Source organism: Bos grunniens, chromosome 24 (assembly GCF_055505025.1).
Source record: "Bos grunniens cultivar Pamir isolate PY7600 chromosome 24, Bosgru_T2T1.0, whole genome shotgun sequence".
NCBI classification, from domain to species: domain Eukaryota; kingdom Metazoa; phylum Chordata; class Mammalia; order Artiodactyla; family Bovidae; genus Bos; species Bos grunniens.
This window is the reverse complement of record NC_141188.1, coordinates 59,308,640-59,331,790: the sequence shown is the minus strand read 5'-3', so window position 1 is coordinate 59,331,790 and position 23,151 is coordinate 59,308,640. Positions and strand designations below refer to the sequence as shown.

General features: G+C 45.2%; 1 protein-coding gene and 1 long non-coding RNA gene across 9 annotated transcripts in view; one reads left to right on the top strand and one right to left on the bottom strand.

Moving 5' to 3' along the window:
- Positions 1-23,151, top strand: part of ALPK2 (alpha kinase 2) — a 150,835-nt gene that overhangs the window by 19,661 nt on the left and 108,023 nt on the right. For 5 of the 7 annotated variants that reach the window (XR_015154132.1, XR_015154133.1, XR_015154134.1 and 2 more), the window contains exons 2-4: positions 11,950-12,001; positions 13,997-14,124; positions 18,476-18,593. Coding sequence is in view for 4 of the 7 variants with exons in the window: in XM_086373652.1 (XP_086229778.1) it covers positions 14,001-14,124; positions 18,476-18,593 (242 nt within the window). In the remaining 3 variants the exon portion in view is untranslated. Of the gene's footprint in view, positions 1-11,025; positions 11,334-11,949; positions 12,002-13,996; positions 14,125-18,475; positions 18,594-23,151 lie in introns of all 7 variants that reach the window. The other 2 variants (XM_086373653.1, XM_086373654.1) reach the window with 2 other exon arrangements.
- LOC147346357 (uncharacterized) overlaps positions 1-23,151 on the bottom strand; it is a 107,124-nt gene that overhangs the window by 27,590 nt on the left and 56,383 nt on the right. For both annotated transcript variants that reach the window (XR_015154135.1, XR_015154136.1), the window contains one exon: positions 496-665. This is a non-coding gene — a long non-coding RNA (uncharacterized LOC147346357). The remainder of the gene's footprint in view (positions 1-495; positions 666-23,151) is intronic.

Genomic DNA, 23,151 nt, shown 5'->3' with positions numbered 1-23,151 from the left:
AGACATCTGGCAGGCATTTAAAAATAGATAAGAGTGGCATTTAGAGCTGCTGTTGCTGTAATTATTTCCCTTCCACAGCCTTCTCCTCAGGTAAAGGTAGCCCTCATTTTCGAATGATTAGTTAACCAGGAGTGGTCAGAAACGTTTTATACCGGCAATATCAGTCAAGGGTAGATCGAACCAGCTCCTTTGCTGTTGGGCTTCTGAGCCAAAACCCTGGATGTTGTGAGCCGCCTTCTGAATGGACGGAGGGACAAATCCTGTAGCAAAAGGCACTGATGATCGAGAAGCATGATCAGATCTTAAAATCCAGATTTAAAAGAAATTTAAATGGATTTCATCTCCCAAACTCCGTTGTCCTTTGAAGTTCTTTGCAAAGCATGCAGTCACAATTGGGGAAGGTTTTTATGTAGGGTGGAATTCCTAATTTTCATCACTTTGAAAAGACACCTCTTCCCAATTTAATTTACTTTCCATCACCCCACACACACTAACATGCAGCTATCAGCCTGTGGGAGGAGGATGCCCTCGAGTGTCCTAATCTGGAGGGAGATGCAGGACGCAGAGTGGAGCTGAGGAATCAAGCCCAGGCTCAGAGGCAGGATTTGGAACCAGATCCCGACTTTAGCACAGTTTCTAGCCAGTCTGAACTCCAGTGTTCTCACCTGTAAATGGCGATAACAACATCCACCTTAACAGGATTGATGGGGGGAATCACACGAGCAAATATACCAAAAGTGTCTGTCAAATCGTAATTTATCCACAAAGACTAGTTCCTCCCCTTGGTTAATTAAAAAGCTTCTCTCTCTCTTTGCTTTTTTTCATACTGTTAAAAAAAAACCCAAAACTCTGGGACATGGTGAAGGACAGGGAAGCCTCGTGTGCTGCAGTCCATGGGATCGCAAAGAGTCAGACATGACTGAGCAACTGAATAACAGCTCTCTCTTTGCTAAAATTTCAGAATGCTTTCCTAACATAAACTATCAAAGTAATAGAAACAACACATGTTTGACACCAGGGCAATGATAAAACAACATAGACATTTATATATTTTGAAGAAAATTCTATACTTAAAAACATTTGAGAACAAAAGAAAAAAGTTTATATTTTAGAATGCATCTGCAATAAGTAAGAAAAATTATTTTTTGCCTGGAAATGGTTGATAGGGTATGTGCTATCTAAAAAGCTAAGTCGAGATTCATCAGCATCATCTGATGGTGCTGTTTAATACATGTTAGTGCCATATTGGCTTCCCTGGTGGCTCAGATGGTAAAGCATCTGCCTACAATGCGGGAGATATGGGTTCAATCCCTGGGTCGGGAAGATCTCCTGGAGAAGGGAATGGCAACCCACTCCAGTATTCTTGCCGCCAACCCCCGCCCCCCGTGCCGTATTTAAATGGGGGTTTTCATGAATCCATAGGCATGGAAGGTAAAGGTAAATCTATGTACACAAGATGATGTCTGTGATTAGTATGGAAACTTAGGCACAAACCCATCTTCCCTCAAAGATTATAGCTGAGTCTTGCACTGGTTCCCGTTTTTTACTAGACATGGGTACTGTACAGCGGTCGGTCATTTCAATGCAGAAATGAACCTGCATTGTCGGACTCAGTGGAGACGGTAGCTGGTGGGGGGCGGGGGGCGATCTCAGGAGCTATGCCTGGGATTTCAAGGTCAGTGATGAGGGTTCGTAGTGAACAGGTGGCTTCTTTATTTTGGAGTGAGGGAGGGACAGCCTCAGAGGGATGGAGCAGACAAGAATCACAAGCAGGTCTCATGGGGCAGCTCCGAAGAGCTGTAACCATGTCTTTATTATTTTCCCCTGCTCTCTTTCTTAAGTTTTTATTATAGTTGTTTTACAGTGTTGTGTTAATTTCTGCTGAACAGCAAAGTGAATTGACTATACATATACACATATTTCCTCTTTTTTGGGATTTCCTTCCCATGTAGGTCACCATAGAGCATCAAGTAGAGTTCCCTGTGCTGCACAGCAGGTTCTCATTGGTTATCTATTTTATACGTAGCCCTTGTGGTCTTGACTGAGATATCCCACAGCTTTTGTCCAGGCATCTCAGGGTTTCTGGATAAATTCTTTGCTTGAGTTACCAATAGATTTGTAAGGAACCCTGTTAACTTACACTTAATTCTGTCCCAAATTCAGAAACATAAAGAAGCTTGGAAGAAAGTGATCATGTCGTCTTAGGAGGTAAAAATGAAAGGATGATTGTCCAACTATGTGAGAGAAAGAGCATTAAAAAGTGTTTGGAGCCTTCATTGAGGTTTCTGCCCATGTACACCCACCTGACCACCCTCCAGGAGACTTTGGACATCAGGGCAAAGAGATGGACACAAGCTGAAGAGCATCAGTTCCAGACCATCCACTGCTGAGTGCATACTACCTAGCCCCCCAGGGCCATTTCCTGCATGGCTGCTACCAGCACTTCTGGGGCCACCCAGCTCACCTTGATTGCCACTTGGTCTTCAGTCCTGCTCTTAGAAAACCAGGGTCGTTCACTCCTCAGTCAGTAGTTTAAGACCCTCCTCTAGTCCCGTGGTTCTCAAACTTCTCAAACTCTTAGTGCAGCAGCATCTAGAGAGCTTGTACAGACACGTTTTCCTGGGTTCCTCCCCCAGAGTTTCTGAGTCTGAAGGTCCCGAGTATTTGCACTTCTGATAAGTTCCCAGGTGAGGCTGACAGTGTGGCCCAGGGACCAGCACCTTGAGAACCACTTTAGCCATTTCTTTGGCCTGTAATTTCTGCCCTGGTTCTTTTCAAACACTAACCTTGCCTACTTCTCAGATGCAGAAGGCTAAGCCACAATAAGCAACAGCTGTGGAGAACACAAAAGATAAACCCATCAGGCGTCCTGTAGGGAAACAGCCTGCAGCGGAGCGTGTCTGCTGGCAAGACTGAGCGTGGGGAGAACACACCGAGGTGGGCAGTCCACCACTTGGGAGGGGCTGCTTTTTCCTGCTTAGGTTAGGGCTCCATCACTGAGGAGGAGGCTGCTTTTTCCAGCTGAGGCTAGCGGGATGGTTTCAAGGACAAGCCAGCACTTAACGGTGGAGTTCGAAACTGGTGGGATTTGAATATACAGAGATGGAAGGTGGTCTCATTCTATAAAGGAAACAATAACAACAGCAACAGAAAAACCCCCAAACAAAACATGAAGGGCAGAAAGAGACAGGATGCCAATGGAAATCAGAAATTCATTAGGTTGGTTTGGTTAGTTATCCCTAGAACTTTCTTAGACAAGCATTCTTTGATTAAGCCATCTAATCTTAAATCCTTAACTTCTGTCTGTAATCTGGCATGTCCACATAGATCTTGAGAATGGAGGGAGAATGGTAGGGATTTCAAACACCATGGGCCAGGGAGGGGGAAGTACAGATGCATCCGTGTGCTTTCTAGAACATCAAAAGTCAAAAACAACAATCAGAACATCGGAATTAAAAATCAGCTCTTTTTGCTCCCCCAACTATAAAGTCCAAGAAGTGTGGTTGGGACCCCAGCTCTGGTCTCCGCACTTCTGGAGACTCTGCTGTTTTGTGTGCTTTGGTTTCAGCCTTAGGCTGGCTTTCTCAATCTCATCTGGTATCAGCCTCCCTTGGGGTCTGCATGTTTTGTTTTTCCTCGTTAGAGAGCAGGGCAAAGGACTTCAGCTTTCCACTGACTCGATAACCGTGGAACTTTCTGCAGAAACCCATGTGCTGATTGGCTTAGACCTTAGCAACCAGTCACCCAGCAAGAGTACTTGATCAGTTTAGACCCATCTGAGCCTGCAGAGGCAGGGAGGGGGCCGTCTAGCTTACCCCTCAGCAGGTTTGAGTGATGAGAGAGGCAATGAAGCTAGGGAGACAAGCAAGTGGCCACTTCGGGAGATTTTGGACATTTTGGAGAAAGGCCTCTAAAGTCATACCATCTCCTCCCTTAGGCTTAAGTTTGGCAGTGGGCAGTATTCACGCTTCAAAGGTTTAGGATGTGCTGAGTCACTTAGTCATGTCTGACTGTTTGTGACCCCATGGACTGGAGTCTGCCAGGCTTCTCTGTCCATGAGATTTCCCAGGCAGGAACACTGGAGTGGGTTATCATTTCCTTCTCCAGGGGACCTTCCTGACCTGCATCTCCTACTTGGCAGGTGGATTCTTTGCCATGGAGACACCTGGAAAGCCCTTCTACAAAATGGTTCTATTCTGGAATGGAATGAACCACTGGGTGTGAAGCTCCTTCTCTCTAAGCCACACTTTACTGGGGGGGGAGGGGGGGAGATAAAGAATGATTTTAAAAATTCTTCAGAAAACAAACCAAGTAGAGGCAAAAATAGAAAGTTTTCTCCTGAGCCCCTCTAACTGGCTGTGTTGAGGAGGGTGGCTGAGATAATATTGACAGTCTCCACAGCACTTGTCCCCCATCTCCAGTCTTATGGTTTTCTCCGCCCTGGCTCGCCGACAGGTGGTTTGTTCAGCATAGTTAATGCAGGCTCAGCTCATTACCCCGGAGGTAGTGTTGTTCTTGCCCATTACAGGGCAGGGAGTGGGACATCCCCCAAGTCCTCCCCGACACTGGCTGATGCCTCAGATTCCACAGGATGTCACCTCTAGGTCCATCTATAATAAACAGTCTCCAAAGAGGGATGACTCTGGGGATTGCTCTGGGGTTTTTGTTGCAGGGAAGGTGAGCTCAAGGACTCAGGGAGCCTGGGAGAATGTGGAGGCCCAACCGGAGAGGGGCTTTCTTCACCATGCGTGTTCTCAGCAGTGACCTTGATGACACATGCCTAGACCGGACGCAGCAGTTCACCTCGTTCAACTTCAAACCACAGTGATTTTAGCCAGTTAAGTCACTGAAGTTCGTCACTTTACAGCACTGTCATGTGTGCTGCGTGCTAAGTTGTCTCACTCGTGTCTGGCTCTTTTGGGGTAGCCCACCAAGCTCCTCTGTCCATGGGATGCTCCAGGCGAGAACACTGGAGCGGTTGCCATTTCCTTCTCTAGGAGATCTTCCCGACCCAGGGATCGATCTGAGTCTCTTCCATCTCCTGCATTGGCAGGCGAGTCCTTTACCTCCAGCGCCACCTGGGAAGCCCACCCTGTGTGTTTGTGGCATTGCCTTTTATCCTGAGGGAGGAGGACAAAGATAAGAAAGACAGAGGGATGTATCCTTTCAACATAAGCCGCTGGAAATTAGAATCTAGAAACCTGGACTCTGTCCCCTAACAAGCTGTGTGACCTTGAAAAAGTCATTTGACCGGCCTGTGTTTCAGGGGTTCTTTTCAATTATAAAATCAAAGGAGTTATTCAACTTTGTTACAGATCTCACTAACTTTAAGCTGTTTTTTTTTTTTTTTTTTTTAACCCTGCCTTAACGGATTTCGAACTGCCACAGATTTTTAAGGAGAGGGGAGTGGGAAGACAAAGTCCATCTAAAAAAGAAGTTTGGAACAAACCCAGAGAGAGCAAACAGCAGCTACAGCTCAGTGTGTTCATGTATCTATGTGCCAGGCACCCTGCCGGACACCTGGAGTTGCTCACTATTAATATTTAACAGCTAAATTATATCTGTTTATTGTGTTTGTGTTAGTCGCTCATTCATGTCAGACTTTTTGCGACCCTATGGACTGTAGTCCTCCAGACTCCTCTGTCCATGGGAATCTCCAGGCAAAAATATTGGAGTGGGTTGCCATTCCCTTCTCCAGGGATCTTCCCGACCCAGGGATCTAACCTGGGTGTCTCACATTTCAGGCAGATTCTTTACCATCTGAGATTCTAGGGAAGCCATTATATTTGTTTATTAGGTAACATATATACATTTAAAATGGGCTTTCCCGAGGGCTCAGTGGTAAAGAATCTGCCTGTAATGCAGGAGACACGTGTTTAATCCCTGGGTTGAGAAGATCCCCTGCAGGAGGAAATGGCAGTCCACTCCAGTATTCTTGCCTGGGAAATCCCATGGACAGAGGAGCCTGTCGGGCTACAGTCGAAAGCGTTGCAAAGAGTCAGACATGACATAGCATTTGAGCATGTGTACATAAATTTAAACCATCCCAAAGGAAAGGCAGAGACCAGCAGTGTTCTCAATTTGCGTCCCTTCCTTTCTCCAAATACTCAGACCTCTTCGCCAGGGGCAACCAGATTACGAGTTCCTTGTAATTTCTAAAATCATTGTGTGTATAAATAAGCATATTATAATACTTATTCTTCCTTTTCTCACTATGCAAGTGATAGAATACTCCACACTCTCTTCTATACTTTATCTTATTCAACAATGTATTTTGGAGATTATTCCATATTAGTACATACAGAACTGCTTCATTCTTTTAAAAAAAAAAAAAAGAAGGTTTACGTATTTATTTATTTTTATTTTTTGGCTGCGCTGGGTCTTCGTTGCTGCATGTGGGCTTTCTCTAGTTGTGGTCTGTGGGCCTCTCGTTGCGGTGGCTGCTCTTGCTGTGGAGCGTGGGTTCTAGGGCACTCAGGCTTCAGTAGTTGTAGGCCATGGGCTCAGTTGCTGTGGTTCACAAGTTTAGTTGCTCCACAGCATGTGGGATCTTCCTGGACCAGGGATCGAACCAGTGTCTCTTGCATCGCAAAGAGGATTGTTTACCCCTGACTACCAGAGAAGCCTTATTCTTTTTTTAATGCTCATTGCCGCTGGACATTTAAAATTCCACTGTGTAGATAGACTGTAACTAGGTACTACTGATGGACATTTAAGGTACTCTCAGTCTTTTGCTATCACAAGCAATGCCACAAGAATATTATTAGGCGCTTGTTTGTCTTCTTATCTCTGTTTTAAAAATTAACTATATTGAGGGATGTTTTACACATTGTGCAATTCACTCTAAGTGTTCGATTCAGTGATGTTGTTAAATTCATCAAGTTGCAAAACCATTGTTATAGACGAGTTTTAAACCATTTTTCTCGCCTACCAAAGATTCCTTATGCAGAGCAGTTGGAGACTCCTTAAAACACTAAAGGCAGAGCTACCATATGATCCTGCAGTCCCACTCCTGGGCATCTATCCAGAGAAAGACATGGTCTGAAAGGATACATGCACCCCAGTGTTCATTGCAGCACTGTTTACAATACCCAAGACATGGAAGCAACCTAAATGTCCACCAACAGAGGAATGGATGAAGAAGATATACAGTGTGTGTGTGTGTGTGTGTGTGTGTGTGTAATGGAATATTTTTAAAGATCTTTTGATGTGGACCATTTTTTTAAGTCTTTATTGAGTTTGTTACAGTATTGCTTCTGTTTTTATGTTTTGTTTTTTTTGGCCTCAAGGCATGTGGGATTTTATTTCCCCAACCAGGGATTAAACTCATACCCTTTGCACTGGAAGGCACTGGAAGTCTTAAACACTAGACCACCAGGAAAGTCCCACATGCAATAATATTAAGCCATTAAAAAGAATGAAATAGTGCCATTTGCAGCAACCTGGATGGACTCAGAGATTGTCATACTGAGTGAAGTGATTAGAGAAGGACGAATATCACGTGATATCGCTTATATGTGGAATGTTAAAAAAATGAACTTGTCTATTATTAACTTATTATTAACAAGTGAACTTATTTACAAAATAGAAGCAGACTCACAGACTTAGGGAATGAACTTATGGTTACCGAGGGGGAGAGTTGGGGGTAAAGATAGGAAGTTGGAGACAGACAGGTACACACTGCTATATTTAAAATGGATAACCAACAAGTTATCTGTATAGCACCTACTGTAGAGCACAGGGAACTCTGCTCAATATTCTGCAATAACCTAAATGAGAAAAGAATTTGATATATAGGTATATTTATAACTGAATCACTTTACTGTATACCTGAAACTATCACAACATTGTTAATCAACTATACTTCAGTATAAAATAAAAAATTAAAAAAGATTCCTCATGCACACTTATTGTTAAATAGTGTTCTCTCCTGGAGAAGGCAATGGCACCCCACTCCAGTACTCTTGCCTGGTAGGCTGCAGTCCATGGGGTCGCAAAGAGTCGGACTCGACTGAGCAACTTCACTTTCACTTTTCACTTTCACACATTGGAGAAGGAAATGGCAACCCACTCCAGTGTTCTTGCCTGGAGAATCCCAGGGACAGGGGAGCCTGGTGGGCTGCCGTCTATGGGAGTCACACAGTGTTGGACACGACTGAAGTGACTTAGCAGCAGTAGCAGCGTTCTCCCCACTCCCCACCTCCAGCAACCACTAATCTACTTTTGGTCTCAATAGCTTTCTTAGGATATTTCGAATAAATGGCGTCATACACTACGTGATGCCTTGTTTCTGAGGATAATGAGAGTTCTTCTGAGGCTCCCCTGTGTTGCGCCCTGTGCCCTAGTCTGCTCCTTTTTATTATCCAGAGTGTTCATTATGTGGCTGCACCACAATGCCTATCAATTCACTAGTTGTATATTTAGGTTGTTTCCATGGACATTTAGGTTATTTCCAAGTTTTGATTATTATGAGTAATCTTGCTAAGAATATTTGTGTGCAAGTCTTTGTGTGGATGTATGTTTTCACTTCTCTTGGGTAGATAGATGCCTAGGAATGGAATTTCTGGGTCTTCTGGTAAATTTATGTTTTAAGTTTTTAAGAAACTTCCAAGTTGTTTTCCAAAGCATCTGTACCATTTTATATTCCCACTAGCCCTGTTTGAGGGTTGTTTTTTTTCATAGTCTCCACCCACATTTGACTTTCTGCTTTGTAATAGCCATCCTAGTGGGTGTGAAATGCGATCTCATTGTGGTTTTAATTTGTATTTCCTGAATGAGTAGTGATGTTGAGCATCTTTTCATGGGCTTATTTTTGATAATTTATTGCCTCTACTTCTCACATACAACCTGGAAAATCTTACCCAAGAAAGAGCACAACACTTGCGCTCCAACAAATCTGGACTCATAGCCCAGCCCTGCCACTTGCAGTTAGTGAGGAGTTAGGTTTGTTACATCAGCTCTTTCGGACTCCCCAGGTGGTGACTCAGTGGGAAAGAACCCACTTGCCAAGCAGGAGATGTGGGTCAATCCCTGGGTGGAGAAGATTCATTAAAGAAGGAAGTGGCAACCCACTCCAGGATTCTTGCCTGGGAAATCCCATGGCTAGAGGGCCCTGGCGGGCTACAGTCCACAGGGCTGGAAAAGAGTCAGATACTACTTAGCAACTAAACAACAGCAAAGCTTCCAAGTCAATATCTGTGAACGGAGAAAGAACGCACCTGGTAGTTTAACTGTGAGGATTAAAAGAGACAGTGTGTATGAGGTGCCCAGCCTGGAGGCTGACACCCGGAAGGTACCCCAAACATGTTGTAATTGTCTCTCCCTGGCTGGTCGGCCTCCCCTTCTCCCCACCCCAGATTTCTAGAGCCCATCTTTGCGGGCTGCTTTAAGATAGTTCTTTCCTTTGTCTGGCTGTGCCAGGACATAGTTGAAGCACAGGGGATCTTTGGCCTTCATCGCAGCATACATGGTGTTTCTGTTGTGGCATGTGAACTTTTCTTAGTTGCGGCATCTGAGATCTAGTTCCCTGACCAGGGATTGACCCCGGGCCCCCTGCAATTGGGAGCACAGAGTCTTAGCCACTGGGCCACCAGGGAAGTCCTCAGAACCCATCTTTGGGAAGGGTGCTTTTCCCTAACGTGGGACTGGGTATTGAGTGACGGTGGGTGTGACATCCAAATCAGGAGTTACTGACGATGGCAGGTTCAGGAACCCAACTGCTGTTGGATTAGGCTGGGTCATCGGGACTGACATCTCCTGTCCCAGTGAGAAAGCTCTTACAGCTGGTTTTGCTGCCCGCCCCAGAAGAACCGGGTGCCCACTCTCTGCATGTAGGCTCAGAGCTCTTCCCTGACCCCTTCAGCCTTCCTGCTGACAGCAGCCACGCCACCGGCTGCCTGTGTGTGGGCAGACTAGCCAAAATAAAGCTAGGCATCAGTCAAGGGCTTTAAACATTCAAAGAATCCTCCTATCACCTCCTAGCTGTTCTCCAGCAATGTGAGAGGACGATGTTTATAATTTGCTGATGTTGAACCCAAAGCTCTTGGTAGCACTTCATACTTAGTTTTTGGTATGCAATTCAGAAGAGCCTGTACCTACTCAGTTTTCCTAATAACTAAATGAGATAGCTACTGCTATTTTACAGAGGAAAAAACTGAGAAAAAGAGAAGTTAAGCTTGTATGTGGCAGAGCTAAGATTTGAACCCAGAAACCTGGGCCCTTCATCACCACATCCTTCTCCTCTTCTGTTAAGGGTGCTGCCTATCCTGGCCTATCTATCAAAATGGAATATGTAAATATTCTTACCCAGCAACTACATTTCTTGTATTTAGTCTAGAGAGCCACTTACATGCCCGAGGAGGCATGTTGCTATTGTTGTTTAGGCACTCAGTTGTGTCTGACTTTTTGCGACCCCATGGACTGTAGCCCACCAGGCTCATCTGTCCATGGGATTTCCCAGACAAGAATACTGGAGTGGGGTAACATTTCCTCCTCCAGGGGATCTTCCTGACCCAGGGATCAAATCTGAGTCTCCTGCCTTGCAGGCAGATTCTTTACTGGTGAACCACCGGGGGAGCCCAAGGAAGCATGTACCAGGATGTTTTTTGAGACACATTTGTAAGTCTGAAAAACTCCAGCCAAGGTACCCATCATCAACACAAGAACAGACAGACTAAACATGGTATTGCTATTTTATGCAATACTGATATCATCAAGCATTAAAAAAAAGAATGATGCAATCCATAGTGGATTGAATTGACCGTGTAAGACTGCTGAAACTTGATAAGTAAGGTAAGCTAACTGCATGGCAAATATGTACAATTTAATGCCGTACATACAATGAGATTATATATGTATTTGTGTGTGTGTATAGTGTCTAGATGACTCGGAGAAGGCAATGGCACCCCACTCCAGTACTCTTGCCTGGAAAATCCCATGGATGGAGGAGCCTGGTAGGCTGCAGTCCATGGGATCGCTAGGAGTTGGACACGACTGAGTGACTTCACTTTCACTTTTCACTTTCAGGCATTGGAGAAGGAAATGGCAACCCACTCCAGTGTTCTTGCCTGGAGAATCCCATGGATGGAGGAGTCGGGTGGGCTGCTGTCTATGGGGTTGCACAGAGTTGGACACGACTGAAGCAACTTAGCAGCAACAGCAGCAGCAGTGTCTAGATGACTATACATGTAAATGGATAGAAAAACACCTGAAAGGAAAGCAAGTTTTTCCTCTTGGGAAAGTTCTGAGATGGAGGATAGAGTTTGTGGGAAACCATTTCTTTTGTATATTTTACAGAATACAAGTGTCTGCATTTAGACTCTGTCTAATTAAAGGTAAGCAAAAATTTTAAAAAAGAAAGCAACTTACTCTGGACAACACAGCTAAAATAACAGAAACATGCAAATCTTGTGTTCATTCCAGCTGCCATTCGATCGCTCCAAGGCTGTCCGTGAACCACACCCTGGCCCCCTCTGCTAATTTCAGTAATTCATTAGTTGTCCATCTCTAGCAGAGGATGATAAATCTGTCTTCAAGGGTTCTCACCTTCAGAGAAGTGAGGAAACATGACCCACGGCCTGACTTAACTGTCCTTTCCTTAACAGTCAGTGCCCCATGGCTGGGACACATGGTGACTGAACCAATTATGTGAGTCAAATAGTGTGTTTGTCAAGTGTTGTAAGCTGTGGGGCTTTGCTGTCAGGGAGCCGTCACCTGGTTTAGAAATCATGGGTGGCACATAAGGTCTTTGACATCACCCCAGCTCTTAATGGGCTTTCCTGTGGCTCAGACAGTAAAGAATCTGCCTGCAATGCAGGAGACCTGGGTTTAAGCCCCGGCTCGGGAAGACTCCCTTGGAAAAGGGAATAGTTACCCATTCCAGTATTCTTGCCTTGAGAATTTCAAATCTTAATGGTCTGATTTTGTCCTTTCTTCCCTCTCCATCCACAGCAGTGCCCGCCTGGGAATGGGAATAGTCTTGTCTTGTAAATTACTATTACAGGTGAGTATTATACCAGGAGAAATCTTTAGACCTTAATTGGTATATCACTTTTAAAAAAATCATCATGGTAACCCACAGCAGAAAAGAAAATTGATGAGACAAGTGAAGTCTTTCCTTAAAGTCTACTGATTACCATCTTGAAAATCAATTATATAACAAATTCTTCCTTAGACTATTTACATACATTATTCTAATCCTTAGAGGATTAAGTGCTTTATAGGCAATAACTCACTTAATCTTCACAACACCCTCTGAAGTGTATAGAACAATTATGCCTCCGTTTTACAGATGAGGAAACTGAGGTAGTCATGACATACTTATTGAGTTAGGAAGAGGTGGAGTCAGAATTTGAAGCCAAGGTATCTGGCTCTAAAATTCTTACCCACCTCTGCTATGTTGCCGCTCAGAAGTGACAAACGGAAAGACTAGAACTAAAACTTCTGCCTCCTAGCACACTGCTTTTCTTGGATGACCCTAATTATATGCCGTGTCCAAATCAATATACTAGGTGGAGATCTGAAATATGTAAATTTCACAGTTCTCATCTTTGGAAAATTTATCACACCAGAGATAAATACACAAAATATATTTATGTGGAAGACTCTGTCTCTAAATGTCTACTGTTTGTATAGAGCAAATTGTTATTTCCAAGCATGGGGTCCTCCATGCAGGATAGATTTGGCAGCAGGATGCTAGCACTGTGCCCAGAGGACAGAGTCGGGTGGGTTCTTGGGTGCAGACAGACTGGTTGTTTTATGGCTGCCTTGAAATGTGCGCTGCATGGCTCCAGCGTCGTCTCTCACACTGAAGATGTCAGCCCGTGTGGCAAGGGGAGTGACTGCTGCAACTGTGTGATCTTGAACACGTTCCTGAACCCGAGTCTCGGATTCCTCATCTTTAAGATGGAGAAGGAAATGGCAACCCACTCCAGTAGTCTTGCCTGGAGAATCCCATGGACAAAGGAGCCTGGCGGGCTACAGTCCACAGGGTCGCAGAGAGTCAGACACGACTGACTAACACACACACACAGAAGATGTAGGTGGTATTAATAACCTTTTAGGTCACTTAAAGGAGATTAAGTGACATAGCATACCTGGTGACTAACCAAGCGCTGAATGCCGACTTGTACTGATGAATCCATGCTTGCTCAGAAATGCCAGCCCACTTGCTGCCCTCCCCGGGGCACCTGCCTGCTGCTCGGAAGGAATGGTAGTTTCCCAGTTTCTCCTGGAAGAAACATGTCCCATCTGGTGATTCCTTTGTATTGAGTCAAGTCCTCTTTTGGGAGGCAAACATGCATGAACACTGTTTTGTTTTTTTAATTGTCATCTTTCTTGAGTTCGTTTTTTTTTTAATGTATTTGTTTGGCTGCACCAGGTCTTCATTTCGGCATGCGGGATCTTTAGTTGGGCATGTGAACTCTTAGTTTCAGCTTGTAGGATCTAATTCCTCCAAGCGGGGGTTGAACCCGGGGCCCCCTGCTTTGGAAGCGTGGAGTCTTAGCCACTGGACCACCAGGGAATTCCCAGGTGCACACACTTCCTGAGTCCAGTAGGAAACGACTTTGAAAGAGGTGGCACTGGCTGTAGCCTCAGTTTTCCCTCTGGCTGGCTGGGCTGTGGCTGCCCTGTCATCCACCAGGAAGCGAGGTTGAAACTGCTTCTGCGCTCCCTGGGGCACTGGCAACCTCTGCAGATTTCGATTGTGACCACCTGGGGGAGGGCACACCTGGCCTCAAGTGGGTGGAAGCCAGGAATGCTGCGAATGCCCAGGCCTGCCCCCACCCCCATAACAACATTTCCAGTGGCTGTTGAGAGAGCCCACCCAAGGACCACCAACCAGCATGACCGCAACACCCGGTCTTCTGCAGGCCAAGGGACCTCATTTCTTCTCTCCCTGAGGACCACTCACAGGGCGATGGGGCTTCTGGAATTCCTGAGAAATGTCAGAGATGTCCCAGAATGGATGGTGATGTTGGGGATTGTTATTTTTCAGGCTCATGTGGCATGAAAGGATGGCAGACTCAGGAGGGCCCCAGAGGCGTGCGCTTTGTTTTTTGTCTACGTTGCTTTCCCAGAAAGTTCCTGAGAAGTCCGACGCCGTGCTTCGTTGCACAATATCGGGTAAGCATCTCTAGCTCTTGGCCCTCTGAAATCTCTCTGCAGACCAGGTTTCTTTGGCTCACAAGGGCGCTGTTAAAAACATCACCTGGGAAGTTTAGTTCCGAGTAACTGATTGAGGAATTAAATCCTCTGTGACTTCTCTTTCTAGAAGATCTCTTCGAGTACCTTTCTGGACACATTTTGGTGATCCTTCTCCATGTCCTGTTGTGATTCTTGTTTAGGCAACTCCCACACTTGTTTGTTTGTTTTTTTTTCCCCAGATAATCCACTCAAATTTCCTGTGGCGCATGGGAAGGGCGTGAATAACTTCACTTTAGACAATGTACCTAACTCTTCTTCATCACCTTTTACTGATATCCCCACCTTGGCTAAATTTGTCTCCCTACTGTTTGCCTTTTTCAGCTCTGCTGGTCAGCAGTGAAAAGGTTAAAACCAAGACAAACACGCCCAGTGGAGGGAGAGCGAGATCAGGGAGCTGGAATTCCCCCTGCCTGGAGAATAAATAACCCAGAGCTGGTCCACAACTTTCACCCTGGGAAAAGGGATTTATTACTTATTTATTTATCTTTAGGCTCCACCACATGGCATGTGGGATCTTAGTTACCCGACCAGGGATCGAACCCATGCCCACTGGCAGCATGGAGTCTTAACCACTGGACCATCAGGGAAGTCCCCAGGATTTGGTATTAAAAGAAAATAGAAGGAAAATTGTTGGGCAGGGAAGCAGTATTTGGTACCTTGTGAGTTGTTTTCTTCTCTTTCTTGGATTATGTCTACCCTTGAAAATATGGAGGCACTGGTGGTCTTGTCTAGAGGATGAAAGAAAACTCTTCACTCCTTTATCCCTTTTTCTAGGTCCAGAGAGGAGAAGAGTCAGTCTGTAAAATGGCTCTGCTTCCTTAGCAGAAGTTGCAATAAAATCTGACCTTCCAGTCTGGACCTTTGGGTGTAGGACTGTGCACCTGACTCCCCAAGCCGAGAGGACAGCACCTCCTCTTTCTTGGTGTTTGTCCACAGCCATCCAGATAGAGAGATGGGCTCAGGCTCACTATTGAGCCTTCAGAGTAGCCCCCTGTCTCCCTAGAAAGCCCAGGGTTTGGATGGGCCCTAATGTTGGATACCAGTCCCCACACACATAAGCCAGATACTTGTGAAATGTTCTGCAGGTGGCTCTCAATAAGCGACCTGCAGGTAGACTTAAAAAACAAGGGTAAGATTTTCTGGTGAGGTTTCCAGCAAGTAGAGGGTGAAAAGAGAACCACCCACTAGGTACAAGATACCACTTCCCTGCACAAGTCTCTTTTGGGGCCAATTATTCAGTTCTGTACCACATGAAGGGAAAAAACCAGTCAGCCAGTAGGAAGCCGGGGGATTCAATCAGCCCTGATTACACCTGAAATGAAACACTGGAGCCCGAGAGATCAGAATGAGTCATCCAGGCTCAGCTTGTGCATACTTGCTGTCATGGCTTCCATAAATTCAGGAACACACCAGGGAGGAGCGATTAAATGCTTCCTAAGAAGAAATCGGGTAAAGATGACCCAAAGGGGAACACAAGTCTGATAAGAACAGGCAGAAATGAAATATGATCAGCAGCTTCCTTGATGGTTTTTCAGGGAAGTTCATTTTTTTATTTTGGTGGTTTAGTCATTTGTTTGAAAGAGACTCAGCCAAGCAGCTGCTGGAGATATGTCCCTGCCTGCAGGTTTGTCCTCTGCCTGCGCCAGGGACCGACACCTAGTCGGTCTGCCTGCCTGGAGAAAGAGGAGGTGGGGAGCACAGCTGGGAGACCCCAAGTTAGAGGAGACACAGAGAGAGAGGAGGGCTTCCCTGGTGAGAAGGTATTGCTTCCAAATACCAGGTTTTCCTCCAGTATGAAGGTGACGGTGAAGGTGAAGTTGCTCAGTCATGTCCGACTCTCTGCGACCCCATGGACTGTAGCCTACCAGGCTTCTCGATCCATGGGATTCTCCAGGCAAGAGTACTGGAGTGGTTTACAGTTTCCTTCTCCAGGGGATCTTTCTGACGCAGGGATCGAACCCAAGTCTCCCACATTGGAAGCAGACGCTTTAACCTCTGAGCCACCAGGGAAGCCCTTCAGTATAGGCGGCACATTTTATATGTTTTCGATGACGTGGGAGCTAGTGAGAAAGCTCTGGTACACACTGGAAACCTTCCTGCCCTGTCTGTCACAAGGGGGAAAAAACTCCACGGGGTGAATGGAATTCCTGAGGAGGTTTACCAGATTAGCCCGTTAGCAGTCTATTCGGTTAACGGTCACCAGGGGAAGGGTGAACCCCTTCTGAGGCGGAGAGCGTAGGTCCATTTCTGTGATAACATCAGCCACACGTCCTCAGGGCACCAGCCTGGGAAACCTACCTTCCAGACTCCTTCGTCCTCAGGAAGACATGGTTTTAGCTCATCTATTTTGTTCTTTGCTTTTTCATACCACAACATACAATCAATTCTGAGCACCATTAAGGTATAATTTTCAAAAAGATAAAGTGATCCCATGCAAATATGGAGTGAACGTCGAAGACTTTACTCCATTCTTTTTCCTTTTTTTAGGGACTATTCTTCCACTATTTCTTTTTTTTTAACTGGGACATTTTTTAAGAAGTCTTTACTGAATTTGTTACAATATCGCTTCTGTTTTATGTGTTGTTTTTTTGGTCCAAGAGGCATGTGTGATCTTAGTTCCCTGACCAGGGATCAAACCTGTACCCCCTGCTTTGGAAGGGGAACTCTGAACCACTGGGCCACAGAGGTCTCTCAATTGTTTGAGTGAACGGGGAACCAGAAAATATCAAGGCCTGGTCAAAGTGCATTTGAGGTATTGGGTGTTTATAGACAACTTAAATGAATGTTAGGATAAGATTGCTGAGTTAGAACGTTGGTTCATGTCCTACAGGGCCATAAACTGTAGTTTATGGGGTTATCAAGTCTTCTATGTGGAGATTATTTGCATCTCTGTTGAATAAAAATTCAAAAGTTTATATGTAACTTCAAGTCTGGGGATTGTAATCAATAGTAATCATCAATGAAGCAGAGGGCATTTCCCCTAGACAACTCTGAGACAGACCTTTGTCCCATGTGACACTGAAGCAAGATACCGTCCACATTTTCGCCATATTTCTAAGTTGTAGATAATTTTTCTTAATAGCTTCTTTTAAAAAAAATAGTAGTTAAGAGCACTCAGTCTTTTAGAAAGTTATTTATTTATTAATTTCTGGCTGTTCTGGGTCTCCGTTGCTGCACAGGCTTTTCTCTGGCTGCAGCGAGCAGGGGCTCCTCTCTAGCTGCCATGTGCAGGCTTCTCATCACTGTGGCTTCTCTTGTTGTGAAGCACGGGCTCTAGGGTGCGTGGGCTCCAGGAGCTGTGACCCGTGGGCTCAGCAGCTGCAACTCCCGGCCTACAGACCACAGCCTCAGTAGTTGTTCTGCGTGGGCTTAGTTGCTCCGAGGCACGTGGGGTGTTCCTGGACCAGGGCTTGAACCCGTGTCTCCTGCATTGGCAGGCGCGTGCCTTGTCCCTGAGCCCCCAGGGAAGCCGTCTTAATAGCTTCTTGAGATTAGGAGCAGCACTTTTCATTTTGTCTGCTCCCCCGCCCCCACTCCAGCCCAGCATCCTCTTAGGCACGTAACATGCCCAAAAGCGCTTACTGAAGGATGTGTTTTTATCTATGAGAAGAAGCTTTTCTGGTTCCCCAATGACATGTCCATCATGCTTATCCCCATTGTTTATCATCCATTCTTATTCATCAAATCAGATCAGTTGCTCAGTCGTGTCTGACTCTTTGCGACCCCATGAATCGCAGCACGCCAGGCCTCCCTGTCCATCACCAACTCCCGGAGTTCACTCAGACTCACGTCCATCGAGTCAGTAATGCCATCCAGCCATCTCATCCTCTGTTGTCCCCTTCTCCTCCTGCCCCCAATCCCTCCCAGCATCAGAGTCTTTTCCAATGAGTCAACTCTTCGCATGAGGTTGCCAAAGTACTGGAGTTTCAGCTTTAGCATCATTCCTTCCAAAGAAATCCCAGGGCTGATCTCCTTCAGAATGGACTGGTTGGATCTCCTTGCAGTCCAAGGGACTCTCAAGAGTCTTCTCCAACACCACAGCTCAAAAGCATCAATTCTTCGGCGCTCAGCCTTCTTCACAGTCCAACTCTTACATCCATACATGACCACTGGAAAAACCATAGCCTTGACTAGACGGACCTTTGTTGGCAAAGTAATGTCTCTGCTTTTGAGTATGCTATCTAGGTTGGTCATAACTTTCCTTCCAAGGCTCTATGCTTTTCCAAAGATAGTTCACCTAGTAAGAATATTCTTATTTCTTTATCATCAGGCCAGCCCAAGCCAGAGGTAACTTGGTATAAGAATGGTCGAACCATAGATGAATGTGGCAGTGTCTCCAGCTACGAATTCTTCGAGAATCAGTATGTTCACGTATTACACCTCTATTGGTAAGTGGATGTGCCTCGAGGACTGTTGACAAAGCTCCCCATGTTCTGTCGAGTGCTGGTTACTATCAGGTAAGGTCAAAAGATTGGCTCATGTTTGCCTTTTGAGTCCCGTTAGATGCTATGGACAGTCATCAGCCACGGCCTCCAGCAATGACTGCTAAACTCTGCCTGGTAACTCATCACCCTCCTCTAATTGCTGCCATGGATGGTACATTACAACTTCATCTAGAATTTCACTCAAGGTGGCCCAGCCATTTTCACTTATTGAGTAAGCTCTTTTGAAAGTCTTGTCCTCTCTGGAAGGTTAAGAAGCACTGTGGGATTTCATTATGTGTCATCCAGCATTTCTTGTGTAAGAATGAAAGGAAGAAGTGATGGGCCCGGATCCCGCAGCAAGTTGGTGGTGGAGTTGAGGCTGGAAACCAGACCTGCTCGCCTGGTTTGAGGAAGTGGCGCGGCCCAGCACACTAGTTTCTCATTCTTTTTCGTTCCCACAAGAACTGTGTGCTTGGGGTGAAATCAGGAAATGTCGAAGGTGAAGTGGAGAAAAGGAGAACTCCTCTGGTGAAGCTGGGTGGCTCTTGTTCCCCAGTGCAGCCAAATCGGTCTCATGTCCCTTACAGTGGCTCTGAGGAGACCGAGGTCTGCAGACGTGGCATGAAAAGGACTGAGAGGCATGGGTGTGAGTAGCCTTGGAGCTGAAAACAGCCAAGTGAAGGCTTGGGTTTGCATTTTAGCTCTGCCATTTTGGGGCTGTGTGACCTTGGCCAGTTACTTTACCTCTCTGAAACTCAGCTTTTTCATCCGCCAAAGGGTGGCTGAATGCATGAAATGACGTAATGCTTGTAAAAGGCATTATATATATATATATAACATATATATATAGTAGTTGCTCAATATAAGCTTTCCTACTCTCTGATTTTTGTTTTTGTTTCAAAGCAAGGTCAGAGGTCACTTTACCATGATTGAAATGCTTGACTCAACTGGCCTGCAGCCTATCTAACCTTGTATTCAAGACATCCGTTTATTCGTTCATTATATAATTTTTAAAAAATTAATATTTCTTTAAAAGTTTTTCTAAATTATGAAAGTATGATAACACATTTATAGGAAACTTGGAAAATACAGAACAAAGTTATATATAGTTTGACTGTGTATTACAGTTATTTTTTAAGTAAATAAATTAAGATTTTTAGTTGGGGGTTTCAATGTCAAACTCTCAAAAATTAATAGAATGAACAGATAGAAAAATAGAAGGATATAGTAGACCTGAAAACCACTATGAACCAATTCAACATAATGAAGATTTATATAGTTTTCACACAACAGCAGCATACAAATTCTATTCAAATTCCCATAGACTATAAACCAGGAGACACAGGAATAATATATCCAGGGACATAAAACAATGCAAATTTGTAACATGTAAAAATTTCCTGGTCCAAAGATAATGAAATCATACAGAGTCTGTTTTCTTCTCATTGTGAAACTAGGTTAGAAATCAACATCAAAAGATACCTGAAAATAAACCCATCGTTTCAAGTGCAGCGTGACGTTTACCAAGAGAGACTTTAGCCCTTGAAAGCCTCACGTTTATTATTTAATTTTTAAATGATATTCAGACTTCCCTGCAGCTCAAATGGTAAAGAATCTGCCTTTGAGGCAGGAGACCAGGGTTCAATCCCTGGGTTGGGAAGTTCCTCTGGAGAAGGGAATGGCAATCCACTCCAGTATTCTTGCCTGGAGAATTCCATGGACAGAGGAGCCTGGTAGGCTACCGTCTGTGGGGTCACAGACAGTCGGACACGACCGAGTGACTAACACACACAGTAAATGATATGCATCACGCAGCTACTCTATGGCAGGCATGTAGTGTAATGCCCGCGTTGAGGCGAACAGCGTGAACATTGCTCAGAAAACCTCAAGTCCGGCAAGGAAAACAAGCAGTGAGCAAACCATGCCATCTCCCCCTCTCGACCCAAGCACTGGGAGGCAGCCCGCCTGCCACCACTGCCCCGCAGCCACGGACTGGACTTCCTACCTCTTCATTCCAGCTTTGTCAAGGCTCTCCTCACCCTCCTCGTTACCCCAGTTAACTTAGAAGCTACCTGTGTGCTGTGCTGTGCTGTGCTGTGCTTAGTTGCTCAGTTGTCTCCGACTCTTTGCGACCCCACGGACTCTAGCCCGCCAGGCTTCTCTGTTCATGGTGATTCTCCAGGCAAGAAGACTGGAGTGGGTAGCCTGTCCCTTCTCCAGAGGATCTTCCCGACCCAGGAATCAAACTGGAGTCTCCCTCACTGCAAGCGGATTCTTTACCAGCTGAGCTACCAGGGAAGCCTGCTGCCTGTATGACTCGCGGGCAGTTGCACATGGATCTGTCCAGCCTCAAACATTCTCAAACATCCTCATCTCCTTTGCATAGACCTCCCGTTGGGTGCTTATTTCCTGCTCAGGACTGATGATTGCTCAGTAGGCTGAGCACCTCCTAATGGCAGGAACCCTCACTGTTTAATATTAATACATCTATGTGTCTATCCTATATATATTTGCAGTTGTGGTTATTAGTTTGTTTATATCAGCATTGGCAAACTTTATCTATAAAGGGCCAGATAATAAATACTTCTGGCTTTGAAGCCCAGTCTCTATCACAACTCCTCAACTCTGCCATCTATGATGCCAAAGCAGCCATAGACCAAAAAAATGAAACAAACAAAAATCCCCCAAAGAATCATGGTTGTCCCAATAAAACTTTATTTGTAGAAGCAGTTGGGGGCCAGATTTGGCCCGTGGACCAAAGTTAGCCAGCCCCTGGTCTAGATAGTAAGATCCTTGAGGGCCTACACACTGTACTTCGTATGTATTCCACTCCTACCTTTGTGCCTCTGAGCACTCAACACATATTTCTTGATTGATTAATTTGGGTCTTACACTAAACTAAAATATTATACTCACTTTATAACCAGAAGAGAAGCTTAATGTGTATTCTTTTACTGAAGGAATACCATTTAGGAATTGAGATTTGCTAACTGTTGTTTGTACAGGCTGAGGAATATAGACAAACCAAACATTCTGTGGGGTGTTAGGAGTGGGGGGGTAGCCATGCTGAAACCCAGGGGCAGACGGGTGGGTTACAGAGGGAGAGACACAACACAGGAAGGAGAAAGTTAGCAAGGGAGCTAGTGCTATGCAAAGGTCAGGGCTCTCGTTCTCTGCTCTGAAGTTGAGTAGGGCAGTGATTCACCCTAAAATGAAAAGTTTAATAGAACTGGACATGGAACAACAGACTGGTTCCAAATAGGAAAAGGAGTACGTCAAGGCTGTGTATTGTCGCCCTGCTTATTTAACTTATACACAGAGTGCATCATGAGAAACACTGGGCTGGAGCAAGCACAAGCTGGAACCCAGATTGCCGGAAGAAATAGCAATGACCTCAGTCATGCAGATGACACCACCCTTATGTCAGAAAGTGAAGAAGAATTAAAGAGCCTCTCGATCAAAGTGAAAGAGGAGCATGAAAAAGTTGGCTTAAAGCTCAACATTCAGAAAACTAACATCATGGCATCTGGTCCCATCACTTCATGGCAAATAGATGGGGAAACAGTGGAAACAATGGCTGACTTTATTTTTCTGGGCTCCAAAATCACTGCAGATGGTGATTGCAGCCATGAAATTAAAAGATGCTTACTCCTTGGAAGGAAAGTTATGACCAACCTAGACAGCATATTGAAAAGCAGAGACATTACTTTGCCAACAAAGGTCCATCTAGTCAAGGCTATGGTTTTTCCAGTAGTCAGGTACGGATGTGAGAGCTGGACTATAAAGAAAGCTGAGCACTGAAGAATTGATGTTTTTGAACTGTGGTATTGGAGAAGACGCTTGAGAGTCCCTTGGACTGCAAGGAGATCCAACCAGTCCATCCTAAAGGAAATCAGTCCTGGGTGTTCATTGGAAGGACTGATGTTGAAGCTGAAACTCCAATACTTTGGCCACCTGATTGATGCAAAGAGCTGACTCATTTGAAAAGACCCTGATGCTGGGAAAGATTGAGGGCAGGAGGAGAAGGGGATGAGATGGTTGGATGGCATCACCAACTCAATGGACATGAGTTTGGGTAGACTCTGGGAGTTGGTGATAGACAGGGAGGCCTGGTGTGCTGCAGTTCATGGGGTTGCAAAGAGTTGGACACGACTGAGCGACTGAACTGAACTGAATGCACTCTTTCCAAGTTCCTGCCATTTGAAAGGTAGACCCCCAGCTGGGAACAGTATTCAGTCCTAATGCAGACGAATAATAGTAGGGCGATATGATGGTGCAGGACAGGGAGGCCTGGTGTGCTGCAGTCCACGGGGTCACAAGAGTCAGACCCGACTGAGTGACTGAACAACAACAATATGATAATAGATGTGGCTTCATTTTTTTTTTCTGCTTAATGGTAAATATGTTGGATACTAATAATCTTTAAAAGTTTTGGTGTCCTACACTCGGAGTTCTGAGCTGTAGCTGCCCACGAGCAGGGCAGTAAACCCACCAACACTGGTCCTTCACTCTTGACAAAGTC